The following is a 27,386-nucleotide window of genomic DNA, read 5'->3' on the forward strand; positions in this document are numbered from 1 at the left end:
CAGCTGACTGCCTGTTCCTTATTTACCTTTAATAAATTCAGTTGCAATTGCTCCATACAAAATGCTCCTATCTGGCCTTTCTGCTGTATGGGTCCCTCAAGGCTAATTATGAGTCTGCAGGGAGTGGAGAAGGATAGGGTTTGAATGGCGCACCAGTGAAATGGCTTACCCATGTAAACCTGAAGTCTAATCCAGTCATCTTGGGCTATTTATTCTGAAGTCGGTTGTTACAAACGACCTCTAAATTTCTGCCAGCATTACATAAGCCATGTGCCTAGTTTAGTGCCTTGGAGAGTTATAAAGAGCATCCGATGCCTGACGTGGGGGACTCAGCATGTTTTCCAATTTAGAAATGATTCTGCTAGATGCTGTGTGTTAGATGATCCTTGGTATTTTTCCTGCCCACATTCTTCATTACTAGAGGAGTATTTTTCATGAAAACATGACACCCCCCCCCCCCGCTCCCCTTTTTTTTAAAGCATTTGCCTGGCTGTTTATTTTCCCACTTGGAGTGATGCTTCCATTCCTTGTAGCTCATCACTGGCTCGAGTTCCAAGAGGTAAAGCGGACGATGGGGAGGCAGGAGTCATGCATCCAGTTTCCCACTCGGCTACTGGCGAGCTCTGCGATCTTTATTAGATAGCTTCTCTGTGCCTTCACTTCCCCATCTGTACCACATTATATAAAATTAATTCTAATGGAGAGATCCTGTTTTCATGAAAATCCCCCTTCATTATGCACCACAATGAAGAATAGACGTGATATTGAAACAACTGTTTTTCAAGCCTACTCTCCCAGAACGGTTTCCATGTAATTTTAAAGTAACGTGGAATCACTGGAGTTAGAAATGGGGGAGACCTGTTAGATCGTCCATCTCATCCTCTGGGTCACTAGGTCTGGCTATGGCATGACTTCACTTGCTTTGCCTAGTCTAGGCCCAAGTGATGACACTTTCACCACTTCCTTCAGGAGACTATTTGACAGTCTAATGCAACTTTATGGAAACAAGACCTGAGTGTCAGATCCCCAACTGGGATCATAGAATATTTCCAGAGTGGAGAAATAATGGTGCCAAGGTGCGTGAGCATTTACACCAGAATAAATGTCCTTAGCTGACCCTTCCTAATGCTCCTTTTCCTAGTGTTCAGGGTATTTGTGTGTGAGGGGGCTTCTCAGCCGCAGCCCAGCTTCTTCTCCTACCTGCCCTAGCATTGAAGTTTTTACTCTGTGGTTTATACCATCAGTCTGTCGCTGTTTGAGATACCGAACAAACCTGGATGGCTTGGCTTATGAGCCCTTTGAGCCACGTTGAACCAAACCTTGGCTCGCTAATAGCCAAGGTCTCCACTTTTGCTTTGAGGCTTTGGGGTTCATTTGACCCTGAAACTCACAAGGGGGGGGCACGTTTTGCAAAGGGGAGGTACAAACCCAAAGGAATATTTGCTGTAAGTGCTGTGATGAGCAGAGCTCCCGTTAGAACCCCAAGGCAGAACGAACCGGCAGAAGCTAGGCTGTGAACAAGTGGTCTGTATTTCAGCGCTGTTTGGTGATAGGTTTGATTTGTGCAAACTATGGAAAGCGGTGACTACTTTTCTCCCTGAATCTGGAAGGCTTTCCCCAGTAGAGAGAGCCTTATTTCGGCTGGATCGTGCCTTTCTTAGCTGCATCACTGGCACCATATGATGCTGCTTCTGCCCCAGGGCTTCAACCGGCAACATACACAATGGTTTTATTCTGGGGAACGGGGGAGCATTTTGGAGGGTGATTCCCCCCCTTCCCTTAAAAAAAACTTCCCTTGCCCAGACTGTTCATATTCTTTCCCTACGTTCAGAGTCTGTCTCTGAAGACAACTCTTAGAACTTCTTTGGAAGGGAAAGAGATGATGAAATACACTGGAAGGGCTCGGCTTCCCAAAGCACTCTGTTCCTATTTAGGACCCAAGGTGACGTGGTCAGAGTTTCAAAAACACTCGGAGCTCCTTGGGTGAGACTTTGAAAAGGTCAGTGGAACTTGGGCTCTTAAGTACTCTGGCAAATCCTACCTGTTGAGAACCGTAAGAGCTGCCAGGTGCTGAGCAGTCTTGAAAATCTGCTCGGAAAGCATGAAACCTGTTCTTTCCAGGGCGCTGTCTATGCTAGAAGCTGGGGGAGAGGGGTGGTTCGCCTGCTTGCATACACATACTTGTGATAGCTCGATGAGCCAGTGTGAGTACAAATAGCAATGTAGCCAGAGTAGCCTGGGTAGCAGCTGCGGAGGCATGGCTGAGCCGTGGTGAGAACGTACCACCAGTTTCAGGCAAATTTGCACTTGGCACAGCTTAGCCGTGTCGGTGCTAACGTAGCGATACCATTTATACTCATGCTAACGCTCATCAGGCTAGTCATGAGTAGGCTTACATGGGCAATGGAATCTCACCCTAGCTTGTAGTGTAGACGTAATCTATTAGCAACCTCTTCCCCACCCCATACTATCCACCATTCTGCCTTCACTGTTGAGGACTCAGTTTAAGACAGAGGAGACATTAAAGCAATAACTATGCATAATCATTCCAATGCTTTCACTAAATAGCGACCTAAGAGTTACAAAACCTTGGGGCAATTATATTAACATGCAGAATAATTACAGCCTAACTAATAACGGTAATGTAAATAACTAATAGATATGAAATCATTGTCTAACAGGGAGAGGATTGCCCCACAAGGCCTTCTGAAACGGAATTAATTATTCATAAAGCACTCTGAAAGCTGCGATGTGAGTCCATGCCAAGGAGTGTTGTTAATAACCAAAGCAACAAATATTAACGTTTGGTATTGATTCAGTGTTTGAAATGTTTGCATTTGTTCTGAGTTTTCCAGGCAACTCTCCCGTAGCTCCATTGTGCTCATTAATTTGGCAGTGTAGCTCGCTGATGGGGTTCTTACTGATTGAACAGCTGAATTGCCATTGTGGCAGCAGCTGGACACATCTGGTGGCTGCTAATCTCTTGCTTTCTAATCTCCCGTCTCCAGTGCTATAGCTGCGGCTTGCTCCTCAGGGGTATTCTAGTTGATGCATGTTCTTCTGTCCACTGCTGTGGTACTTTGCTTACAAAATAAAACACCCCAATCCGATTCCACAAGAATAAGCTGCCAGGTTTCCCTGTAACCTCCTGGCTTTCTCCAGAGTCCTTCTGGCTGCTGCTGCATTTGAACATGAGAGTGACATCTATGTAAAACAGAAAGCAGGAGCTGGGGGTTGCAGCTGTCTAGGAAACAGAGGAGTACCTTGATCTGTGACTTGATCAGGTGCAGCTTACAGAGATTCTGGGGACAAGGCATGGCCTCTCTGTCTTTGTCCTTGACAACATCATCTTGTTCTTTACTCCTGACATTTTGCCTTCTGTATTACAAGCTTCTTAAGAAAGGAAAGTGAATTTGAATTTCAAGTCCTGCTTTTGTCCCATGGGAAGCTTTTTACAGCATTCTACTAGGAAAGCATTCTGCTGCTGTGTCTCGCTCTATATTACCCAGGACACGGTATATGAATTGAACTCTTTTAAGTTTGTTCACCTGCTTTCTGCTACTTGTCATTTTGTGATGCTCGTTATTTATTACCTCTGGGATTTCCAAAGGAGTCTGAAGGCCAGTCCACACTTGTAAATTAATTTGGATTAAGGTAGGGAGTAAAGGAGGCCATTTGCTGCTCTAAATTAGACAGATTAACCCAATTCTTAATAACTCAGTCCATGCTGGGTGGGTTTGTCCAGGGAAGGAGGCGGAATAATAGAGACCAGGGGAAGGCCGTGCTGCTGTTAGCAGAACAGAACTTCACCAGGGAGAGCGATCATGTACTGTGTTTTGCTTTTGCATATTTCTTATTCAAAGAAGTGGAGGTTTTTAAAAGCAATTGACACATTCATGGAACTGGGGTGAATGCTACTTCTGGAGGACTAGCAGGCAAATCTCTGAGGAAATAACGCTGCTGAATCCCTTGCGAACTCTCCTTTCATTCACAGAGGTCGAAGGAACAGGGTTTAAAAGATGGCTTCCCAATGGAAGATTTTTTTTAATGTAAAAATTATCAGCTCAGTAATGAGCATGGTGATAAATTCCCAGGAATTTGCCACGGACCTGCACCACCTAATGGCTTGACTACTGCACTGGGAGCCAGGAACTTGCTGAGGTCTAATCCCAGCTCTGACACCTACTTCCTCTGTGGCCTTGGCCATGTCACTTATATTCTCTGCCTGGATTCCCCCTATAAAATCGTACTTGCATCGTGTGGTGGTTGTGAAGATTATTGAATGTTTGTAAAGTGCTTTGGAAACTGAAAGAGCTATAGTAGTGCCGTGAATAATTGTAGGGTCCATGGCTTGGAGATGCGCACTCAGCAGAGTCTTACCGCCTTCCGGACGCATGGTTAAGATGCATCTGTTCACACAAGCAATTCTCAAGTAAATGGGCGAAAACCCACGCTGCCGATGCTGCACCGAAAGGGTATTTGTGTGGAAGAGGAAGGGGGCAGAGAAGAGCTCATCCATTTAGACAGAACCCAATCTATCCCTTTAAACTGGGAAGTGTCCAGATAACATGGGGAGGGGTTTACCGACAGTGCAAATATGATAAGATGATTTGACAGGCTGCATAGGCCAGGAGTTAGTTGCTCATACAAGCCAAAGCACAAGGATCATGTGTTTAATATGCAAGGGAGCCCTTGGCATGCCATGATCCTCGCATGTTGCATGCACGTGTAATGCATGTTCCTTGCTTAGCTGCTCCTTGCTTCTTCCATGCTTAACTCTTGCCCTCTAGCCAATATGAGCATAGCCTGCGTCAAGGAAGCCAGAGGAACTGGGCTTGGGAAGGGCAATGGGGATGCTCCATCCCCTGAGCCACCAGGCAACCAGTTATGTTCCTTCTGAGATGCACGTCATCTGTGAGCGGGAGGGGAACAAGGCCCCCCTGCCCACCAGCTGATTGCCTCTGGTGTGGAAGGAAGAGTGGCAGGAGTGGGGAAGTGTCTATTCCACCTTTCCAATGAGTAGAAAGGTTGCTATGGCAGCAGTGGTTGCTGGAATCAATATACTGGCAAAAAAACCCTTTTTAGTTGCCTCTGGTATGTTGCATCTTCTGTGCCATCATCTGAGTCCCATCAAGGTTTGTTTCTGAAGCCTCTGAGCTAACAGAAGCCTGGGAGCTGGGGGATGCTTTGCCACGTAAATACAGCCTAGCCTTTGTACTGGGTCTTCATTCACAAAGGAGGCAGGCTTGGTAGTCTTGGACTAGTTGCCCTTACCCCTTTTAGCATAACGCCCCAAGAGAAGGGCTAAGGAGCAAGGTTTGGGCTGGGCTTTGGTGATGGAGGCTGAACAGGGGCAAGGATTTAGGGACACAGCAATCTTGCCATCTGTCCTGGTGAGACTGCAGCCCCAAATGGGGTGGGTGGGGAAATCTGGCAAGAATAGCTGATCACATATGAGGTCTCTTTCATCTTGAAATGCTGTGTGATCCGAGTGAGAAGGGTCAAGCTGAACTTCATTACCTTACTGTAGGTGTCTTCTGTTTAGTAAAGCTAAACGTGGATTTGTCAAATCGGGTCAACCGAATATCCTCCTTTGACAGAGTAAGAAGTCTTGTGGATAGGGGAGAAACAGTAGATGTGATATATCTCGACTTCAGGAAGGCTGTTGATACTGTCTCACATGACTTCCTCATAAGCAAACTAGGGATACATAGCCTACATGAATCTACTATTGCACAATTGATTGGAAAACGGTACTCAAAGTACTTCTCAGTGTCTCACTGTCAAGTTGGAAGGACGTATCAAGTGGGGTCCCACAGGGATCTGTCCTGGGTCCAGTTCTATTCAATGTCTACAGAAATGATTTGGATAATGTCAGAGAGATTACGCTTTTTCCGGATGATACCAAGCTTGCAGGGTTGCTGGTGGCGGAAGGGGGTTGCCAGAACTTTTGAGGACAGGCTTAGAATTCAAAATTATCTTAACAAATTGGAGAAATGGTCTGAAATAAATAGGCTAAAATTCAGTAAAGACAAAGGCAAAATACTCTCCTTGGAAGGAATAATCAATTCCATAAATATAAAATGGGAAACGACTGCCTACGAAGGAGTACTGCAGAAGAGGATCTGGGAGTTATAGTGGATCCCAAACTAACAATGTAATACTGTTGCAAAAAAAAATATTCTGGGATGTGTTAGCAGAAATATTGTTAGCAAGACATGGGAAGTAATTCTTCCAGTCTACTCAGCACTGATAAGGCCTCAACTGGAGAACTGTGTCCATCGGGAAAGATATGGACAAACTGGAGAAAATTCAGAGGAGAGCAACAAAATGATTAAAGGTCTAGAAAATATGACCTATGAGGAATGATTGAAAAAACTGGATTTGTTTCGTTTGGAGAAGAGAAGCCTGAGTGGGGACATGAGTCTTCAAGAGGAAGGTGATAAAATTGTTCTCGTTATCCACAGAGGACAGGACAAGAAGCAATGGGCTTAAATTGCAGAAAGGGAGATTTAGGTTAGATATTAGGAAACCCTTCCTAACTGTCGGGGTAGTTAAGCACTGGAACAAATTAGCTAGGGAAGCTGAGGAATCTCTGTCATTGGAGGTTTCTAAGAATAGGTTGGGCAAATATCCGTCAAGGATGTCTAGATAATTGGATTGGACTAGGTGACCTATTGAGGTCCCTTCCAGTCCTATATTTTTATGATTTCTCTGAAACTCCAGGAAGGGGGTGAGTGTCACTCTATGTAGCGTGTGGGCTGTGTCTGTGGACTGGGATTCCTTCCTGCTCATGTTACGCTCACAGGCCAGGGTGATGTTTAACCAGGAACATTTTGTTAAAACTTCCGTAAGGCTGTGTCTTCATGGCAAAACAAAGACAGTGTCTGTTTACCTAGAGAGAGGAAGGATGGTACAGTGGTCTGGGCACTAGCCTAGGACCTGGGAGCCCTGGGATCAAGTCCCTGCTCTGTCGCAGATGTCCTGTGTGACCTATGGTAAGTCACTTAGTCTCTCTGGGCCTTGGTTGCCCATCTGTACAATGGGGATAATAGCATGGCCCTGCGTCGCAGGAGTGAAGTGAGGATAAATACATTGAAGATTGTGAGGTGCCCAGATGCTGCTCTAATGGGGGGCATATAAGTTGGCCAGAGAGAGCCAGCTCAATGTAAAATCCTAGTTGAGACAAGGCATGGAAGCTTTTACCTCGAAATACCAGGTTGAGGTGAACCCCAGGTAGGAGGTATTGAGTTGAATAAAACCTTAAATTCTCAGGTAATCACAGGTGTCCAGGAGCTGGGGCTTTAACTGTGAGACCTGAGAAAATCATAAAAGTCGGCAGCACTGCAGTGGCTTTTCTGGAGGAGGGATACTCTTCTGTGAAAACCTGGAAGATAGAAGTTGATTGGCTTGGCTTCCACCGCGTTGTCCAATCTTAGTTAGTTTGCAGTTATTTTTAAATGAATAGGGGTTGGAGGGGGACTTGTCTAGAAACTGCTTTCTGATCCGTGCTATGCCCTGTAAGCTGCAATGAATAGTATTTAAAATATGAATCCGTTTAATTTAACTCCCATCTTTCAGCTTGCCTAGTCTTTACAGAGGCATTGATAGGAGATGAGAGAAATTTTTGATGGGATATGGTAGGCTGTTCCACTTTCAAGTCTATCTTTTGAACTTAAAGCTTTCACGGTATTTGCATCTTTTTCATGCAAATTAACCGAACGTCGCAACCCTGGGTTTCCATGGGTACGTCTCTGCAGCCCATGGCAGTGAGTCTCCCAATCTGGGTCGACAGACTCAGGCTTGTGGGGCTCACACGACCCTACTAAAAATGCTGTGTAGATCGTGCTTTGACGATGCAATTTGGGCCAAAGCCGGAGCGCCAGCTGGATCTGCAGTGTCTACACAGCTGATTTGAGCGCAGTAGCACAAGCCAACTCTGTTGATCCAGCCATGGGCTGTGTTTGACGTACCCTGACTAGCCCTGTGTATGTAGATTGGCTTGGTTGTGGTGGCCAGCTGGTCCTCTCCCTCCGCATCCAATGCTGATTTTGGCCGAATGGTTTTACAATGAAAATAGACATCTTAGGGCAAGAAACGGATCCCCAGAGTCAGCGTGACATGATGGAGGCTAGTTTGAGAGCCAACAAAATAATTTGGAAGATCCTTATTTTCCTGTTGCCATGGAAACAAGGGGTCTTATGCAAGAACTAATTTCTAGTTTCAGATCCAGACCATGAAAGTGCAGGGCTGGCCTTCTCAAAAGTGGCTATAATAATTCTCTTGCGAGTTACTTTGCAGCATCATGTAAACAAAGCAGAGTCCACCGACTACTTTAATTTAAAAACAGCCAACCCAAACCTAGGGAAGCTTGGGTTAGTATCGCTGTCAGTAAACATAAATGGGAAAATGCCCTTTGTGCGTGCTCTTAATGCCAGGTGTTCTCTGTGGAGCCTCCTGCCTTCACAGATTTTTTTTTTTTTTTTTTTACTGAAACACTTGACTGCTTTTTTAAAAATGATTTTGAGCCAGTCTCTCTCCTCCTTGATCCTTTCGCTTCAAAAGAAAAATCTCTTTGATTTTTTTTTAATTCTTGTATATATGGTCCTCATCTGAGACTTTAGTGTCACAGCTGTTAGATAAATGACAGCAAAGCATCTCCTTCCAGACACAGTCACTGTCTCTTACATCCCATCATGCCTTCCTTTAATCTATCTAGTGATCAGAATAGAGGACTGGCACTCCCATGGCTGGCTTCTGTTCCCAGCTCTTTCACTGTCTTACTGTAAAACGAACAGGAGTCCTTGTGGCACCTTAGAGAATGTGTTAGTCTCTGAGGTGCCACAAGTCCTCCTGTTCTTTTTGCGGATACAGACTAACACGGCTGCTACTCTGAAACCTGTTTTACTGTGTGGCTTTGTTCCCAGCCAGATTAAAAATCTGTATTTCTATCCCCCTGCCTGCAAATGGAGAATACTAGATTCCTGGATTTCTGAGCCAAGAAGGGGCCGTTATGATCATCTTGTTTGACCTCCTGGATTACCCAGGAGAGAGAATTTTATCCAGTGACTTCTGCTCTGAGACCCTGGACTGGAGGGTGGTGTGCAATCACAATTTTTGACTATACAACAAATGGCGGATGGAATCAGAGCTTTATTTGTAGGTTGCTGGGGCTCATCATGTCTTCTGTCATGGCATCCTCCATGCACCATGCCTGTGAGGTCACGCCGGTGGCGGTGGAGCAGTGCACTCGGAAAAATGGCATCCCCCGGGTGGCGTGACCTTGCACACGCTGTGTGCGCGAGGGCACGCTTGTGGGGGCAGAGCAATGTGCCACGCTTGAGCTCTGTGTTTACAAATTTAAGCACTGGATGGCATGTTATGTCAGCCAACCAGATTGCTGGATAAAGCTCAAACAAATAAAACTGGAGCCATAAGAAGCAGAAAATGTTGCTGATGCATTTTGATGGCTAAGTTGCTCCTCGCTTCACAGGCAGAAGCTCTGCTCTCTGAGCCTAGCAGAATGGGGCAGGTCAGTAAGACAGCAATAGGAAGCTGTTGTTCTGCATCATTGACTCCTAGCAAATGGGTTAATTGAGTCTGCCTCAGTCATTACGTATGATAGAAATAAGGTCATTCCAATAAGACATTGTCAAGATGATGGTTTCTTCCTTCTCAAATAAAGTTAGTGTTCTGTGCAGGATTTGAACTTAGGGTTAGTGGCAATTTAACATTTTGTTTTGTTTAAAGCTAGACGACCCCCCCCCCCCCAAAACCAAAAACAACCCCCCCCCCCAAAAAAACCCAAAAAAACCCAAACCCAACCTCAGACAGGAGAATGGAAATCTCTCACCTGAGCAAGAGAGAAACGCCTATGGAAGTCAGGAAGGAATGCCCCATATATATGGGTGGATAAGGGTGGGTTTTATATATAATATATAATATCTACCCTGTATAGATTAGTTTTTCCAAGCTCTGTGTAGCTCAGAAACATTTCTCTTTTACTGTGCCGACTTCTGTTGTGTGAGAGATATTACCTCCCCAACTTGTCTCTCTGATATCCTGGGAACAAGACAGCTATAACAAGACTCCTAAAAGATGAACACCTAGTAAGCTGTATGGAATTCAGTCGCTCTGTCTCAGAATGAGGAAGAGTTGGGTGGTGGTTCCCAGAATTTGAACCAGTGATTCCTTGTTTTCCAGGTATTTCAAATCCAAGCTCATCTTTCTGAGATAAATGGAGGGGCAGAGATTGTTAGGGCCGCGTTTTCATACCTGGAAGCCCATTTGGGAGCCCCTATCACTATTTAGGCCCCTTGTGATCCATTTTAGGCACTCAGGGTTGGAACTTTTAGCCCCTCCGTGACTTACCCAAGGCTCATAGAGTGAGTCAGTGGCTGAGCTAGTGGAATGATCCTGCAGTCCTGATTCTGTTCCTTTAATGTAATCCGTAAACTCCCTGCCTCCCGTGATGAGACAGAGCCCTGGTCTATAGTACAGATTTATGTTGTTATAACTATATCGTGCAGGGGTGTGGAAAATCCACTCCACTGAGTGATGTCGTTATACCCACATAACTCCCCAGTGTAGACAGCCCTATGTCCATGGCAGGGGAGGTGACGTATGCTGACCAGAGAAGCTCCCCTGTCGGCATAGGTAGCGTCTTCACTAAGCACTGCAGGAGCACAGCTGCAGAGTGGTAAGTGTAGACAAGCCCTTAGAAAGGTCACGCTGTGCCCAGGTGCTGCCCTTCCCAGGAAAGTGTTAGCATCAAAACTCATGCTGCTTGAGCTTTGTCACTCATTTTTATCCATTCTTGCTGGTCTCTTTTCTGGCTCAAAGGACCCAGTTAAACAGATCTGATTTCTCCCGTTGCTGTTCCCATCAGACCCACCATCCAGATCAGCAGGATTCAAAGCCATATTTGCTAGGTGATAATGTATACTGGTTACATTATACTGTTAAGTATAACGGACACTGGTTACTATAGAATTATTCAGTATTTACCATAGGAGTGCGTTGCCTCATGCCAGTTCATTGGCTTCTGGCGTTAATTCATTTTTGGGTTATCTCGGTATAACTTTCAGAATGAAGTTTTTAACCTTCGTTCCTCTTTAGTGGCATTCGTGTGTGTATGTGTGTGCGCAGAAGAGAACATCTGATTTATTGCTACAGCTCAAAGAATTGTGGATCTGTGAAGCAGAGAATTTTAAGCTCGCATCGCTGAGTGGAGTAGAATCGGAACTAGTTCTGCCTCTTCCCAGCCACTGAGGAACAAGGTGGACGAATGGTTAGGGTGCTAGCCTGGGACTCAGCAGTCCTGGGTTCAATTCACAGATTACCTCTGCACCCCTGCACAAGGCCTCAGGGTTCCCCTCTGTCACAAAGGGAATAGTACTCCCTTCCCGACCTCAGGGGGGCGTTGTGGGGATAAATGCATTAAAGGCTGTGAGGTGCACAGACACTGTGGTAGTGGGGGCCAGATACGTTGCTAAGATGGATCCGTGCAGTACACGGAAGCTGAGGGTGTTTTACTCCCCAAGCAAAGATGCAGAGGTTTCTTAACAGGTAACACAAGACTTTGCTAACTTACAAATATAATGGACACTGGTTACTATACAATTATTCAGTATTACCCTTCAAGGATAAATATTGGGGGTGCCTGGCTTGGCCAAAAAACCCTGCGGTAGCAAACGTGTTTACAAATGAGTGCTGTCGAGCAACCCTACAAAAACAAACCAGCTGGAACAAATGTGTGTGTGTGTGTGTGCGTGCGAGCGAGAGAGAGAGAGACAGAATTCATTGACACTGCTTCTCCTGCAGGGTGAGATCTTATATGCAGCTCGGTAATAAAGAAACTCAGGGAGATTGCAGTGTTGCCACCATCAAATGATCATAATTAAATGTGATACCTGTATTAATTATGCTAGCTAGGATTGGGGGAGGGAATGGGCCTCTTAATTAGGGGTTTGATTTAACATCTGAGTCATTCAGAGTCCTTAGATATCCCCAAACGTATGCGAAGTAGTACTGTTCTTCAGTCATATTATAATAGAGCTTAGAGAGATCTTTTTAATCTTCAGAACATTTTAGGAGCGTTACTTGCTCCTCCCAACACCCCTGTGTGTTAGTTTAGTACTGTTATCCTGATTTTACAGATGGGAAAACCGAGGCAGAGACACCAAGACTTGCCCAGGGTCAGAACTGGGTTGTGACTCATGGATTCCTGGTTCTCAGTTCTGTGCTCAGACCACTAGATCTTGCACCTGGGGTTTACAATGTGTCCGGTATAAGGGCTTTACCACAGGAGTGCGTTGCCTCATGCCAGGTGTGCGGCGCACCAAAGGGGAGAGAGAGATATTTATTTATTCCTGAGGGCATTCTGTGCCAAAAATTTAAAAATTCTGCACTGAAAATTTTAAAATTCTGCAAGGTTTATTTGTCAATAAATAAATAGAGAGGCTCCAGCAGGGCAGTGGGGAGCACAGGCCACTGGCTGCATGAAGGGGGGAGATCACCCTGCAACCGCCCGCCCCCAGGACACGGACTCAGCGGTGAGGCTGCACCCAACCCTGACACAGCACAAGGCCTTGGCCTGCCCCAGAAACACCCTGGGGCTCTGTCTCTCTGTGCCAGGCACACCAGGTGTGGGGCGAGAGAGTTCTATGGGGGACAATCTGGGTGCAGGCAGCTCAGTGGGGGGTGTAGGTGTGGGGGGATCTGGATGCACAGAGGCTCGTTGGGGGGATTCCAGGGGCAGGGGCAATGGAGGAGCTTCCAGGTGAAGGTGGTTGGGGCTCAGCGGAGGGGTCTGGGTGTGGGGGTCTCGGCGGGGGAGTCTGAGTGCTGGTGGGGTGGGGGTCTGAGTGCAGTTAGTTGGGGGTCGGGGTGTGGGTGTCTGGATGTGGGGGCTCAGGGTGGTGTGGGGGCTCATCAAGATGGGGGGGTGAGTGCAGGAGGCTCAGTGGGGGATGGTTTGAAGTGTAGGGGTGGGGGTCCGGAGGCAGGGGGTCTGGGTGCAGGGAGGCTCCAGATGCAGGGTTGAGGTTCAGTGGGGTTTGGGTATGGAGGGCTAGGGGGGTTCTGGATGTACCGGTTGAGGCTTGGCAGGGGTGTCTTGGTACGGGAGATCTGGATGCACAGGGGTTGGTTGAATAGGGGAGCAGGTCCCCATGCAATGACCCCTCCCCCCACAGCTGAGGAGCGATGGGGGCAGGAAGCAGGGGAGGATGCTGAGCTTTTTGCAGCTGGTGGAGGTTTCTGGGGGTGGGTCTGACACAGCCCCAGCCACTCGTTGCAGAGGAAGAGGAAGTCCCATCCTCTTCTGCCTCCAGCCCAGCCGGGATAGAAGCTGATCCCAGCTCAGGGTAGGAGCCCCGGCTGGGATGTCCCCAGGCCCGTTGTGATTTACCTCTCCGCCACCTCCTCTGGGTGCCTGACACGATGTACCTGTGCTGTTAGGGGATGGTGCGTTACTGCTCTTGCAGCTTCCCTTTGCTTCCCTGTCAGAAAGTCATTTTTCTGAGGGGAAGTAAAGAAATCTGCGGGGGACATGAATTCTGCACACGTGCAGTGGTGCAGAATTGTCACCTGAGTAATATTTGTACTCTTCGCCTGATGCCGTGCTGCAGTGGGAGGAGCTGTGATTCTCTTGTAGAGTGTGGTTCGAAGAGTGTCTGTGTGAAAATGCCACCATCTGTCTGTACTGGTCTGCTTCCTGTGCATGCCTAGATTCAGTCCTGCTTATTTTATTGAGGAAAAAGCAGTTGTTTACTTCTCCTTACTTCTGGTAGCTCTGCAGAGCCAGCACTGCTACGGCGGATCGAGCAAGGCACCCTTCCTGAGTGCCACACCATCTGAAGAATTGCTCACTAACTTCTGGTTGCAGCATCTTTACCTTGAGGGGGACGTCTCCATTGCGCCCTAATTAGATGAGTGATCCTGGGATGAGGTTGCAGGCTCTGGACATTAGACAGAACATCCTTTTACTTGTAAATGGGGCATAATTTGATCCGGAGTGCCTGAGAGGAGACAAACACGGAACTGCACCTGAAACTCTGTTTCCAGGCTCTAATCACAAATTGAAGTCATGGCACGATGCAGTGTGTCCTGTATGGCTTTATCTAGAGTTCTCCCATGTTTGCTGTGAGCCTGGCATGCATGTAAGATCAAAGTGCTCTGAGCTCATAAAGGTGGCGAGAGGTAGATGGCTTGAAATCAGGTCCTTCATCACTCCCATTGAAGTTAATGCATAGACTCCCATTGACTTGCGTGAGCTTTGGGTCAGACCGAATGTGCGTGTACACTGAGGGTCCACCCACCTGTTCTGTGAAACGGTGCTTGCCAAGCTCACTTGTGAACATCTACACTGCAGTGGTACTCCATGCCCCATACCCATGTAGCAAGCTACCACCAGTCAGTTGTTAGGTTTTTCTGTGTAGTGATCCTTCAGCGTCGTAACTATCACGATGTTTGCTGTTTTGAAACCTTCCTTCTGGATAAGGAACTAGGTTGAAAGCCTCTCTCTGCAAAACCATTGCAATCCAAAAAGGCTTGTAGGTGTTCCTGTTGTTTAGTGCAGGATTAGTCCATGATCCTGGGTTAATGCATTATAAGGACAAAACATCTTGATGCATAAAACCATGCAAGCCCAAGAGAGAGGCAAAATCACGTTGCTTAGGCTAAATAAGCACTCTCTTGGCAACAGCTGAGATGGTTCTTTTGCTTCATTTTTCTCCTGAAGCTCTGATGAAAGGTGCCAAATTGACAGCATGGAGCCTGAAGTCCTTTCTGTTTAGCTGCACAACAAGTAGGCTGCCCCAGTGCAAGCTGCTCCTCTGCCAGTGCACATGTATATAGCTTGAACTGCAGCATCTCCTGCTCTTCCAGTCCTGGGGTACGGGCTACCAATTGCACCAAACTCACAGAATTCTAAAAATCGGAGATGCGGAGAAAGTTGTCATTGCAGGACGTCTACTACAGCTTTGTCCTGTCTGCTCGTAAACCACCCAAGTGGTGGTGTTTGCTCACTTTCCCTTGGGAACCTATTCTGTTCGCAAGTAGACCCTTTGCGATTAGGAATTTTATCCTGGCATTCAACCTAAATTTTCCTTTTCTTTTAATTATACACTCCGAAGACTTTCTCCATGTCATGGGTGCCTACAGGATGGTGCAGTGATATTGATCAGTGCCGCCTTTTTCTTGTTGTGTCTAGGAATTGGTTTCTCAGATGTTGTCTCACTGGCAGTCCAGCATGCATTAGAAAGCTGGCGTCAGGGGAGGGCTTGGAGCCAGGTTTGGGAAATGAAGCTAGGATATTACATAAAGAATTGAAAATGAATTCACCCCAAAAGCCGCCAAACTTGGCATAATTTATATTTAATAACTTATGTTCCCCTTGGTGGTGGTGTTGACATGCCAAGCACATCTTTGGTTTATGAGAAGTCACACCATCTCTTGAAGCTGGAGGGAGTGATTGCAGTCTTCCATTCAGGCTAAATGAGGGAACACTTAAATGCCTCTGCGTTTAGTGATAGCGATGGAAAAACACCACCGAAGGATTAGACTGCATGTAAGCCTGGGCAGTGGCTGGGTCATGTGGCCCAAGGAGTTCCTGCGGGTCTGAGGATGCAGGAACAGGGGATTGATTTGATTGCAGCTATATGTGTCTGAATGAAACAGAAGTAGCAGAAACACCCTAGAAGCAGACAGAGAAGCTGCAAGAAAGCCAGAGAAGCCCCGGGCGCGAAGCTGAGAGAGAGCTGTTGGGCACAAGGCTGGCTGAAAGAGGCTTAGAACTGTGAGCAAAGAAGCTGGTGTTGGATTTTTCCCATGTTCCAGGACACAGGCTTTTACACGTTCTTTATAGATAAACAGGACTGCATTAAAGAAATGTCTCACCATCATCCATTTCTCCTCCAAATGGAAATAGCCAGTTTTCAGGGTCTTGCAGGTTAACTGCTCTGGCCAAAAGGAGTAACAATAATGAAAGACGTGGGATTGTGTTAGAAGCACCTGTTCAGCCCAGACAGATTAGCGATGGCATGTTTTAGGGCAATGCTGCTCAGTCCTCAGCAGAACTGACTGTGAATTCATGACTCAGCCTGATCTTCCCCCTTGGGAGCTGGTTGGAGAAGCAGCTCCATTTGTGAGTGCAGGGGGATGCTATGGTGGTCCTCTCTAATCTCAGGGTTGGAGATTTCTGATTGCACCTTATTTTTTTCTCCTCTTTCTCCCCCCCAACCCTCTGGAACTTACTGCAGATGTGAGCTTCCAGCCCTGTGAAATGGAAGGTGTTCTGGGGAAGTAGCTACCCGCAAATGCACATGGAATTTCACTACCCAATATTGTAGGCTTTCAGCTCTTCACAGTAGAGACCAGCACTGGGGAATGAATAGCATAATATATAGCGATGAACTTTTACAGTAAAGAGCAATGCATCTTGGTGTCTGAGCTGTCCTGGGGTCCAGAGATCCTTAATGTAACACTCTGGCAAGTAGATTAATCAAGGAACTTAACAGCTAGAAGCCAAGTTATACAACCGTATACTTTTAAAAGCCCGAAGGGAAGTGGTCTCATTCTATGAATACTGAATCCATGTTGGGAAGCTACAGGATTCTCTCTCTCTGGCTGAAAAGGGAGCCAACCTCATGTGCATGGCACCACTTCCTGTGTGAGAAGTAACCTCATGATGCCACAAGGTGGAACAGGTGCTGCCAGGGTTGCTGTGTTGTCCTGTAGCTCAGAACGTGGCTGCTGCAGAGAGAGGGGCATCCGGTTGGTAAAACCAATCAATAGACGTGCAAGAGGAACCAGAAAGGGAAAGCTTCTTTTCTGAGTATGGGTTGCGGGGAATAATTCCCATTGAGCCCGGCTACAGTTCACCTGCAGGAAAAGAGAGAATGGTGGATGTTGGGGGAGTTCTGCCACTATCAAGGTAGCATAGGTTTTTGAGAGGGGCAGCTGTTACATCACCCATTTCGCCTTACAGGGAGCCATCTCTCAGGCAGGGCCATGCCCTCCCCTGGAGGGCTGTTCAGTCTCGGTTTCCACCCAGCCTGTCAACCATTTGGAGAATGCAGGGATCCAGCATCAAGGAAGCACAAATTAATCTGCAGTCGCTTTTATCCTGTGCTTATAGGAAATGTTCCATTTTGCTTATTGCCTTTCTTTTTCCCTGCTCAATTGATCTGGCTAATGAAAGAATCAATCACTTAGTTCCCATTTGCCAGAACCTTTTCCAGAGCTCTGCCAAGCATGGGAAAGACGGCCCAAGGCCGAGTAATTTTGTTACAAGAACCTGCCAGAATCCGCCAGTTGCCATGGTTTGAATTGTGGGAGGAAAACTGCACAAACACAGGTTCTTAAACTGAGTTTTTCAGGGTTTTCTCTCTATCTGATAAACATATGGAAACAGGATGGTGCAAGCAAATATCACGGCTAAGCCGTGTTTATGGTGCTTTTTATTATTTGTATCATCAGTCCGGGAACCTCTGTCATGGGCCAGGATCCCGTTGTGCTAGGCGCTGTACAAACAGAACAAGAAGAGACAGTACCTGCTTCACAGAGCTTCCACTAAACACAATAGGTAGATACAGACGGGAGGGTACAAGAAATAAGGAGGAGACACCGCTGATCAGCATGACAGATGATGTTCTCAGCACACCAGCAGCCAAACATTGTCAAGGATTTTGAAGGCTTGGTTGTTCTTTGCCTGGGGAGCTTTGAAACCCATGCTTTTTGTGGGCAGTGCATTGTGCTCCCTTAGCTGGCCTAGGTGAAGCGCCCGTTGATGTCAGCGAAGTTGTGAGCAGTAAGCACCTCTATGTCAGACTGGTATTTTATGTAGGAGTCGTCATGCACCTTTACTCCGGGTACTTCAGAACAATGCAAACCATGTAACGTATCACATTTGAAGGGAAACATGAGCCAACACTGCGCCGTCGCAGGCAAAGAGCGTGCGTACGAAAACAACCCACGTTAAAAAGATAGCTTAATACTAAAAGAGACTCCAGCTACCATGGAATGACTTACAGATATGGAGTGCTCAACAGAGGAAAATCTGAGATTTAGACTACACATGCACACGCGCACACACACACTTTTGCTCGTGCTCCGAAAACATGTATTTGGCAGAGGAAACATTCTCAACTAGTTCCTGAGATAGATGGCATGCATTTAGAAGGCTTGTCCCTCTTATCTCTTGCATTTGTGGTAGCTGAGGTTCCCAACTTTCCTATAAAGATGATGTCGAATGTTCATTGATGAGTGTGAAAAGGTCCCCATGGACAGCTGACTGTATCACAAAAGCCTGAGAAGAGAGTCCAAGTTCTGAATGAGCCCTAGAGATGGAAGTAACCTCTTGACCCTCCAGTCTATTCCTCGTGGGGAGGAGTATTGATGGGGCCGTTCCAGCGAAGGTGATGTGGTCACTGTTTTTCTACCTGCATTAAATTCGCCTCCAGTTTGGGTTTGTTTAAACCGGATCTGTACTGCTCCTGTTGGACTGGGATTAAGTGAAACCCTCGTTATTTTAATTTAGGGTTTAGTTCTGCCAACGTCGCTGAAACATCTGCTATAGATTGGCAATAACAAAGTCCCTAGTGGACTTCATGGAGTTTTTGGCTCTTTCACCTGGTTGCCCTTGCTGGTAATCCAATGCCAGTAATGCTTGTTAGGTTAAAGGAAGTTCTGCTCAGAGTAGAATTTTTTTTTAAAGGGAAGGTAGGGATATGTGGTAGTTGATGTGGTGAATGTCATTCTAGTTATGGTGGGAGAGTGGTGTCAGATGACAAGGTTTTGCAGTGTTTCCCAATGGCCATTGACTTTCGATGTATCTAATCGCCTTTGGAAATTTACTTTTCCATGTGGGTCTCCTTGTTGCTGAATTCTTTATCCCTGGCTTTCTTATGCTTCGGTCTGGTCTTTGTGATCTGCATTGCTCCAGGGAGGAACGCAACAATGCGGGTGGTCTTAGGCACAGGCGCTGACTTCAAAGTCGCTGGACCTTGATCCAATTCATAAGAGCTCGAAATCCTTTCACACTCTTAGCAAGGCTCTGCTCCTAAACCCTGATTATTGCATTTTTGTGTGTTTAACTGCTTCTCGTTGTAATTTTTTAAAGGTACATGTGTTGTTTTCAGAGTTTTTGTAGCTGTGTTAGTCCCAGGATGTGAGAGACACAAGGTGGGGGAGGTAATACCTTTTATGGGACCAACTTCTGTTGGTGAAAGAGAAGCTTTCAGACTTCGGAGATCTTGTCACTTTCACCAGCAGAAGTTGGTCCCATGAAAGATACTCCCTCCCCCACCTTGTCTCTCAAAGGCTCATATGTTCTGTCGCGCTTCTAATAGATTTGTATTGTAATGGCCTGTGAACACGCTTCATGTGAGCTCTCTAAGGCAGTAGAATGAACTTCTCTGTATTCTAGAAGACTAATACACCAGACAACGTTTTCATGTGATTGCACAGGAGAAGCTGCCCCCTAACCTGCTTCAGTATTTTACACTGCAAAAGACTCACAGCAGGGAGTCTCAAAGCCTGGGTCGGTTGACTCGGGCTTACGCTATGGGGCTAAAAATATCAGTGTAGGCGTTTGGGCTCGGGCTGGAGCCTGAGCTCTGAAACCTGGCGAGGGAGGGGCGTCCCCAAAACCAGAAAACTGGGATTGCTTATTTACCTGGGTTTTAAATTGTAATGATGTTTCTGTGCTTCCCCGTATCCTTCTGCCCTCACAGCTAAGTCCTGTATTTGTCTGGCCTCCAAGACCATCGTATCTGAGCACCTCCTCAACAGTGAAAATAGAAGCAGCCATCTTTTTCTCTCCCTTCCTTCCCAGCCTGTAGAAGTAGTAGCTTGGTTTTGTGAAGCATTTTAAAGAAGGAAGACTGGTTTTGCATTGAACTCTGAACACAATGAGGTTGATAGCACGTTACTTTTTTCACTTAACCTTCCTTTGTACCTGTTTGCTCTTCTCTAAAGTGCAGATGATCGTATTTAACTGCTTCACATGGGGGTTGCATAAATGAATATGTTTAAGGTGCTTTGATGTCTGCTACGGAAGTGGCTGAAGATCTGAAAAGCGGTGATGTGTTATGTGGTCACTTTTTCAATATTGCAAAGAAATACTCGGCTCTGTGTGTGTGCACACCACGTGTATTTGGGTGCACGTGCATGTCATTATATCCATTCTATTTGCATCCAGGACGGACGGGCAGGAATTAGGAAGAATGGGGCGTGGAACTATTCAGGGCTCTGACACTGTGTGTGTTGTGGGAGGGAGGGTATTATGAATCTGGACGGTTATTAATTGAGAGACTTTCAGATTCTCTCTTCTCCCAGTTGTGAGTGGAATGAGCCTGTGGCCACTGCCAATTTCTGTTCTTCATTACCTTCCTAATTTTACACTTTGGTAGAATACCTGGTCCACGGTACAGCTTCCATCCTCACTCTGCAGCCTCTCCACCCAGCAAACAGTTCCTCACATGCCATCTGTTGATCTGAATTCCCCATTATTTGTGTTCCTGTGTATGTGTAATTCGTGTTTCTCTTCCATGAATTTCACCAGCAAGTTTCTTTCACTCCTTTTGACTCCCACTTCAGAGCATGGTAATTATTGCATTTTTCTTACCCGGTGTCTAGGCTCTTTCCATAATTTAATCACATCAGTGCTTTGGCTACCTGAGTTCTGCCCTCTGGGAGATTCACTTCTGCTCCACGTCACACTCAGAAAAGTAACACCAGACTTGCAGCCATCCAAACCATCTCAATGGCTTCAGTCAAGGACACAGCTCCGAGCCATTAATTGTCTTTAAAGTGGAAAACCCCAAACATTTTTGCTGAGCCGCCCACCCTGCTGTGTGAATATGAAACGGGGAAGTAGCTACTAAGCCCTTTATCATCTGTAGGTGTAAACTATTTGGAAGTAGCAGCATTCGATCAGCTCTCTGTTCACATCTTGTGTTGTCTGCATATATTCCAGGGGGGATAGTCTTAAACACCTCGTGGAGGCTCTATTGGCATTCTGCACAAGTGTACTATCTATCTGGCTTTGGTATTGTAATGTGCCCATCACATTAGTGTTGGATCTCAGATTGTAGTAACTCCATTTTATTCAGTGGAATTACCATACAACGGTACTATTCATCAGTGGACACTTAAAGATTTATAACTCTGTAGCCTTGCAGCTAGGACCAGCTGGTTGCTTTGGGGTTCTCTGGCCTTATCCTATATCTTTGCCCAAAATTCAAACCAAAGTTTTAGAGGTCCCAAGACCTCTGTTTCAATTTCTGCATTTTCAGCTTGGAGTGGGGAGAGGGTGAAATGGAAACGCCCAAATCTATGAAAGGAGCAGTTATGTTTTTCCAGCTGACCGGACAGGTGAAAGACCACCATCGTCATGAAAAGACTCTGCTCTTCTGAGACTTTGAGCTGCAGTTTTCAGACACTCAAAGTTCAGTTACGTTTCAGAGAAGTGTCTAGACTATTGGGAGTTTAATCAGAGTTCCGCCATCTTGGGTGTTGCATCAGGATGCTTGCCCAGTAGAAGTCAGCCATTTTGTCTCTGTCCGAGATTGTGAAAAACCCCTCTTTTACTCCAGCGTCAAATTATATAAGCAAGTCCAATTTTATTTTTGTTTTTGCCGTCTCTCACTTGGAGAGAAGCGATGGCAGACTGTTTAAAAAAATAAATAAATAAAGTGAACTGCAAACTGTTACATTGCTCTGAAAATAATGAGAGAATAATTTTTGTTTCGAAAGAAGAAAAAGAATTGCTGGGGGTTGGGGGGTGGGGGGGTTGGGGAGAGTTTGTGAAGAAAATAGAAAAGGCAGGAAGTGAACTGAGAAGAATAGGCTAATTATCCAGGAGGTGCTGTAAGCATCACTTCTGTAGCTGGAACCAAAGGTACATAATGATGTCAAATTGCAGGCCTCCTGCACCTGTCTGAAGGTCTAGCCACCCTTCTCTCCTATTAGATTGTGTGGCCACTGTAATTAGACAGCTTTGTGACTCCTGTAGGAAAGAAAATGCACCTGCTAGAAGAGCTCCTAGCAGAGAGTTGAGAATTCGTGTGTTTCAGTAAGCTACCAATCAACCACACCGTGAATATGCTTCCTATCTCTGTGTTGCTGTATTGTGGACACAACATGTTAGGATAGAGTAAGGTAAATGAAGTTAGCTTACCGCAGATTTCTGTTCTACTACTTAAGGAAACAAGTCTCTCTGAGCCATTGGTAACTCATAAAGAAATGTGCTCAGCAATGTTTTTGCCCATGATTTGCAATGGGGCTTTGTTCCATGTATGTGAGAGAGAGCGTGTGAGTTCTGATGATGATGATGAAAAATACGACACGGCTCTACAGAAACTGTCCAGCGCTCTTGTAGCTGTTGTAATCTGTAACATTTTGGACTCCGGGTGCAGAATACTGGATGGGGCCTGAGTGTAAGCATGTACGGCATTTGTCTGGCTGTATTTTCAAGGAGGAGGGAATGTGCTGGTGGTAAAGCCTCTTAATTCTCTGCTGAGAGCCTGACTGATTGATTTAGCATTTCTGTGGTGCACAGCACCACAGTATCTGAGCACCTCATCTTAAATGTAAAAAGCAAAATAAATGACATGGGTTTAACAGCCATTCGAAGAATTATGGGAGCTAAATTGGAAGATCAACCCACATCCCTGCTCTTGATTTCAGCACATTCATAGATTATGGACCAGAAGGGACTGTTGTGATTACCTAGTTTAGCAGAGGCTTGGTCTATCTAGCTGCTTGACTGATCTGAGTTTTTAAACTTTCTCTCTCTTTCAGAGGGTCTAGCTGTTGGAGTTGGATTTGGGGCTGTTGGGAAGTCAGCATCTGCAACCTTTGAAAGCGCCAGGTAAGCGACATGGCTGTTTCTGATCCCGACGTTTAAAGCTTTATGCACGCTCTTGCCTCTCAGAAATATTATTCTCGATCTTGGAATGATGTTGATGACGGTGTGATTGGAGATAGGAGTATGGGTTAGTTTCAGTTTGTCTGGAAAGCAGAAGAAATTCTTACTGCTGTTGGACTTTTCTATTGGCTGCAGTTGAAAAGTTTTTGTCAGCGATGCCCACTCTCTGAAAGAGCTTTCCACTCCTGCTCCACTGGGCAGACAAATAGAGCTGAGGAATTGATAAAAGAGGACAGTGAACCAATAGTATTTGCCTGTTTGGGGGTATGTCTACACTACAATTTAATTCCAGCAACTGGCCTGTGTCAGTTGACTCTGGCTCCTGAGGCTCGGCTACCGGGCTGTAAAATAGCAGTGCAAGCATATGGGCTCAGATTACTCTGCACCTTGCAGGATTGGGCCCTCAGAGAGATTCTTTCAGGGCAGATGTCAGCCATTACGGAGGATAGGTCCATCAGTGGCTTTAGCCAGGAAGGGCAGGGATGGTGTCCCTAGCCTCTGTTGGCCAGAAGCTGGGAATGAGTGACTGGGGATGGATCACTTGATTATTCCCTGTTCTGTTCATTCCCTCTGGGGCACCTGGCACTGGCCACTGTCGGAAGACAGGATAGTGGGCTGGATGGACCTTTGGTCTGACCCAATCTGGCCGTTCTTATGTGCTGCACCATGCCTTCCTGAGCTGGTAGGAAGCAGAATCCCAGGTTGGCTTGGAGACACCGCTCTGTCATCGTGATTCTAGCCCTGACATAGGCCCAGACTTTCCAATAGCCATAGTCAGGTCATTTTAAACACATGGCATATTTTTGGAGTGGTGTTTGAGCACAGAAAAACTGAATCAGGGAAGGGTTTTAAAGAGCATCTGTCTCTCCAGTGCGCACACCTGAAGATGAGGAGTTGCCAAAGTGATGCTCCAATGTCCACTAAACGAGCACCTGAGTGACTCTGATGTTTGCCGTGGAGATGTTCAGCCATTGAACCATGTCGTAGCGCAGCGCTCCTCGCCCCCAGCAGCCGCTGCTTTCCTTGGGCGTGTTAATGATTAATGTCAGAGATGAACAGGAGAGCTGTGCGCATCTCGGTGGGGGAGAAGCATCGATCTTCCAGGCGGTGCCAGCTTTTCCCTCTGCCCTTCGTTTAATAATATCATTTAGCTGCCTCGAATTTCCTTCAAGCCCTCATCAGCGTGTCTCCAGTGCGGAGGAGTTTGATTTGACATGGCTGAAATTCTGACGGCTCTTCCCACCCTGGGTGCCTTTCCCCAGGGTTTAGTCAGAAATGAATGCATCAGCTGTCAGTGGGACCTGCGTCCTGCTCTCCTCTCCTGAGGCCCTGCCAGGCCGGGGTGGAGGAGCTAGCAACTTCAGATTAATTAACCAAATGGACTGAAGGGCGATCGTAGCAAGCGGCTCACTTGTGTGGGCGTCGCTCTGTTGCACTGGGGACCTGGATGGGGGAGTCCCTCTGTAGTCTTCTCTGCTTCAGAAGTGTGCAAAACGTTAAGCAGCTTGCCTAGGAGGAGCCTCTCAGCTTGCTTCCGTCAGTCTAGCTGGAAATTGGCTCCCCTGAGGAGCAGGCAGTGCTGCGGGGTGACAACAAATCTGTTTAAATGTGAGCATTCTCCCCTCCAGGCTGCTCGCTGCTAAGGCCTTGCTCACGCTAGTCATCCTGCAGATGACCACCATTGCTGCCAGCTCAGGGCAGGTCTGCGTGGCAAGTTAGAAAACCCTAGCATGCAATCGGCATTCATGCTCTTATTGGTGGAGCAGCACCTGTGGGAAACTTTTAAAGGGAAGAAGAAAGTCTAAAATGTGTAGATAAGGTGTAGACCAGTAGGCAGATGCATGAGCTGGGGAATAAAACTGGAGTGTAAATGCTGGCTTAGTTCTTCTCCTCAGGCCCAGCTATATTAACTTAAAGGAGATTCCAAAGCAGGGTCAGAGTAACACAAACTACTCGCAACAGCCGGTGGAGACATGTCCAGCTTTCAGCAAGCAAGGAATGGGAGAGGACGTATCTTTCCCTTTAAGGGTATGTCTACATTGCCAAAAAACAAAATAAAAAGAACATGGCCACAAGTCCCAGAGCCCAAGTCTCCCACCTCAGCCTCCTGAAGCTCATGCTGTGGTGTTACAAATAGTCATGTAGATGTTCCCCTAGGGCTCGGAGACCCAACCCCCTCCCCGGTTTTCAGAGCCCAAGCTGCAGTCTGAGCAGGAACGACTTTGCAGCTATTTTTAGTGCCGTAGCAAGAGCCTGAGTCAATTGAGCTGGCTCTGAGACTCGCTTCTGCAGGTCTTTTCTTGCAGTGTAGACATACCCTTGGACCCAGGACCCCAGAGGGGTGGCGCCTCGGAGTCTGAGTCAAGCCAGGACCCAGGATTCAAGCCCTATTGCTTTGGAGCATCAATGCAGCCCCACTGGACTTGTGTTCTGGGAGTTCACCAAAAGTATCCCAGGGGCCAACTTGCTTTGTCCTCTGGCCAGTCAAGTTTCCCCCACACTGCACCAGGAACAAAGGGCAAGACCAACCATGTTTTGGGAGAGAGTCTGGGACAGGGGTGGCTGCATAACGCAGTGTAGATGCTGGAGCCCCAGGTTGGGACCCAGGGTTCGACAGTTCCTAACCTGGGGTTACAAATGAGTGTAGACGCTCACGCCTAGGTTAACAAACCCAGGGTCTGCTACCTCAAGTTCCATGGCGGTGTAGACATAGTGACCTCTCCCATCAGGTTCCCCTGCACACAGGGTTACCTGGATTGTCATCTTCTCAAGCTGAGCCAGGAGGATTCCTTTATATATGGTTCAGCAGGTAGTCTGATGATACTTAGTCCATTGACCCCTCTCCATCGTGTGTCCCATCTAGCACTACAACTCCCAGCAACCCCTGGTCTTAAAGGAGCGATGTCTCTGTAACAGATATGTTGGCTGCACCTATGCTGTTACAAAGGGCAAAGAGGTCATTGCTCCGCTATGTGATTTCTGCTTCCCTCCCGTCAATAAACAGTGAGAGCCCCAATAGCTGTCGGTTTGTTCCCCAGCTCCCCTTAAGACTGATCCTAAATTCTTCCTAAAAGCAAACGCTCGTGATGTGTGAAAATGGCCACCGGGGCACGTATAAAAAGCACATTTGCTTTGTTCACCTGCCGCTCCTGCTTCCTTCCTTGCTCCATTCTGACCAGCAGGCCTAAAGTTTTGCTATGTGCTGCATCCAAGTTTGAACTCCGGTGAGACTAGTGACTTAACAGAGATTATGAGTGTGAGCGAGCGTAGCAGGTTGCAGAAGTGGCAGTAACTCTGCCGGATTTCAGGTTGCCAAAGTAAGCCCAAGAGCTTTAAAAAGAAAAACAGCCCTACAGTTTTAGCTGAGCCTTTAGTTGTGACTGCTGTTCCTTTCCATCTTTGCAGCCCGTTTCTCACAGAGCCACCGTGTAATTGAGTTGGAGAGAAGTATGTTTCTAGTTCAGGTTCTTCCCCCCCAGGAGAATTAAAAGGCACACAGTAATCTTTCTAACCTAAATAATGAATTTGGATGAGGAGTCTTCCATCTTTTCTACTTCCTGAAGGAGTTCAGAGCTATCACTCCTGCTTTCATGAACATTCATCTGCCAGGCATCCTGCTTTAGTAGATAGAGAAAATTATATAACCTGCTACAGCAAACTTCTCTTCGATTGGGAGCAGTAATGATGCTCCTCAATCCTTACCTACAGTCTCCTTTTTAGTCCGCTCCCGGGCTTCCACCCGGCTCTGCCAATAGATCTCCATCTTCACTTGCAGTAACGCTTGCTGGGTTTTGGACTTCCCCAGAGCAGTGCCAATATATCTGAGTCCTTTTGTGCAAAATCCCATTATTCCTGTTCAGATCTGAGCCGCGGCTGCTAATTTGGTTGGATTGTGGAACAATGAGTGGCGGTTTTGTGCTTTGGACCCATTGTTCACCAGGGATTGGGATGCTCATCTGCCAAAGGGCTTAGGGAGTCTTTACTTGTATTTCCAAACTGTATGTTGCCTGATCTTACTGAATGAGGGAAGTGGAAGCAGTCATACTCAGAATACTCATTGCAAACATTGATCAAGCCTGCTGCAGCTGGCCGGAGCTGGGACTGCTCAGCTGATTGTATACATTGAATAAAGAAAGGGAGGGGGCGGGTAAACAGACAAGAATACTAGAAGCAGAAGGAGCTGAGTGGGTCTGGCCCAGCTCTGGAGTAGAGCAACTTGTGCCTCTCGCTGGCTGATTTGTAAATGACGTCCATGCATGTCACAGCGAGGCTGCTTCAGTTCCCTCCTGAGCAGTGCTTAATTTGTGCCAGGGCTGAGCCCCGGCACCTCTGGGCTTGGCAGTTCATAGCCCTGGCACCTCGGGGCTTGCTGCATCAGTTATGAATAAGGCTACGATTTAGTCACGGGTATTTTTAATAAAAGTCATGGACGGGTCCCGGGCAATAAACAAAA

General features: G+C 46.7%; 1 protein-coding gene across 17 annotated transcripts in view; it reads left to right on the forward strand.

The window, feature by feature from the left end:
* SLC39A11 (solute carrier family 39 member 11) overlaps positions 1–27,386 on the forward strand; it is a 399,980-nt gene that overhangs the window by 168,272 nt on the left and 204,322 nt on the right. For all 17 annotated transcript variants that reach the window (XM_037913472.2, XM_043528943.1, XM_043528947.1 and 14 more), the window contains one exon: positions 22,807–22,876. In XM_037913472.2, coding sequence (XP_037769400.1) covers positions 22,807–22,876 — 70 coding nt within the window. The remainder of the gene's footprint in view (positions 1–22,806; positions 22,877–27,386) is intronic.

Source organism: Chelonia mydas, chromosome 14 (assembly GCF_015237465.2).
Source record: "Chelonia mydas isolate rCheMyd1 chromosome 14, rCheMyd1.pri.v2, whole genome shotgun sequence".
Taxonomy (NCBI): Eukaryota; Metazoa; Chordata; order Testudines; family Cheloniidae; genus Chelonia; species Chelonia mydas.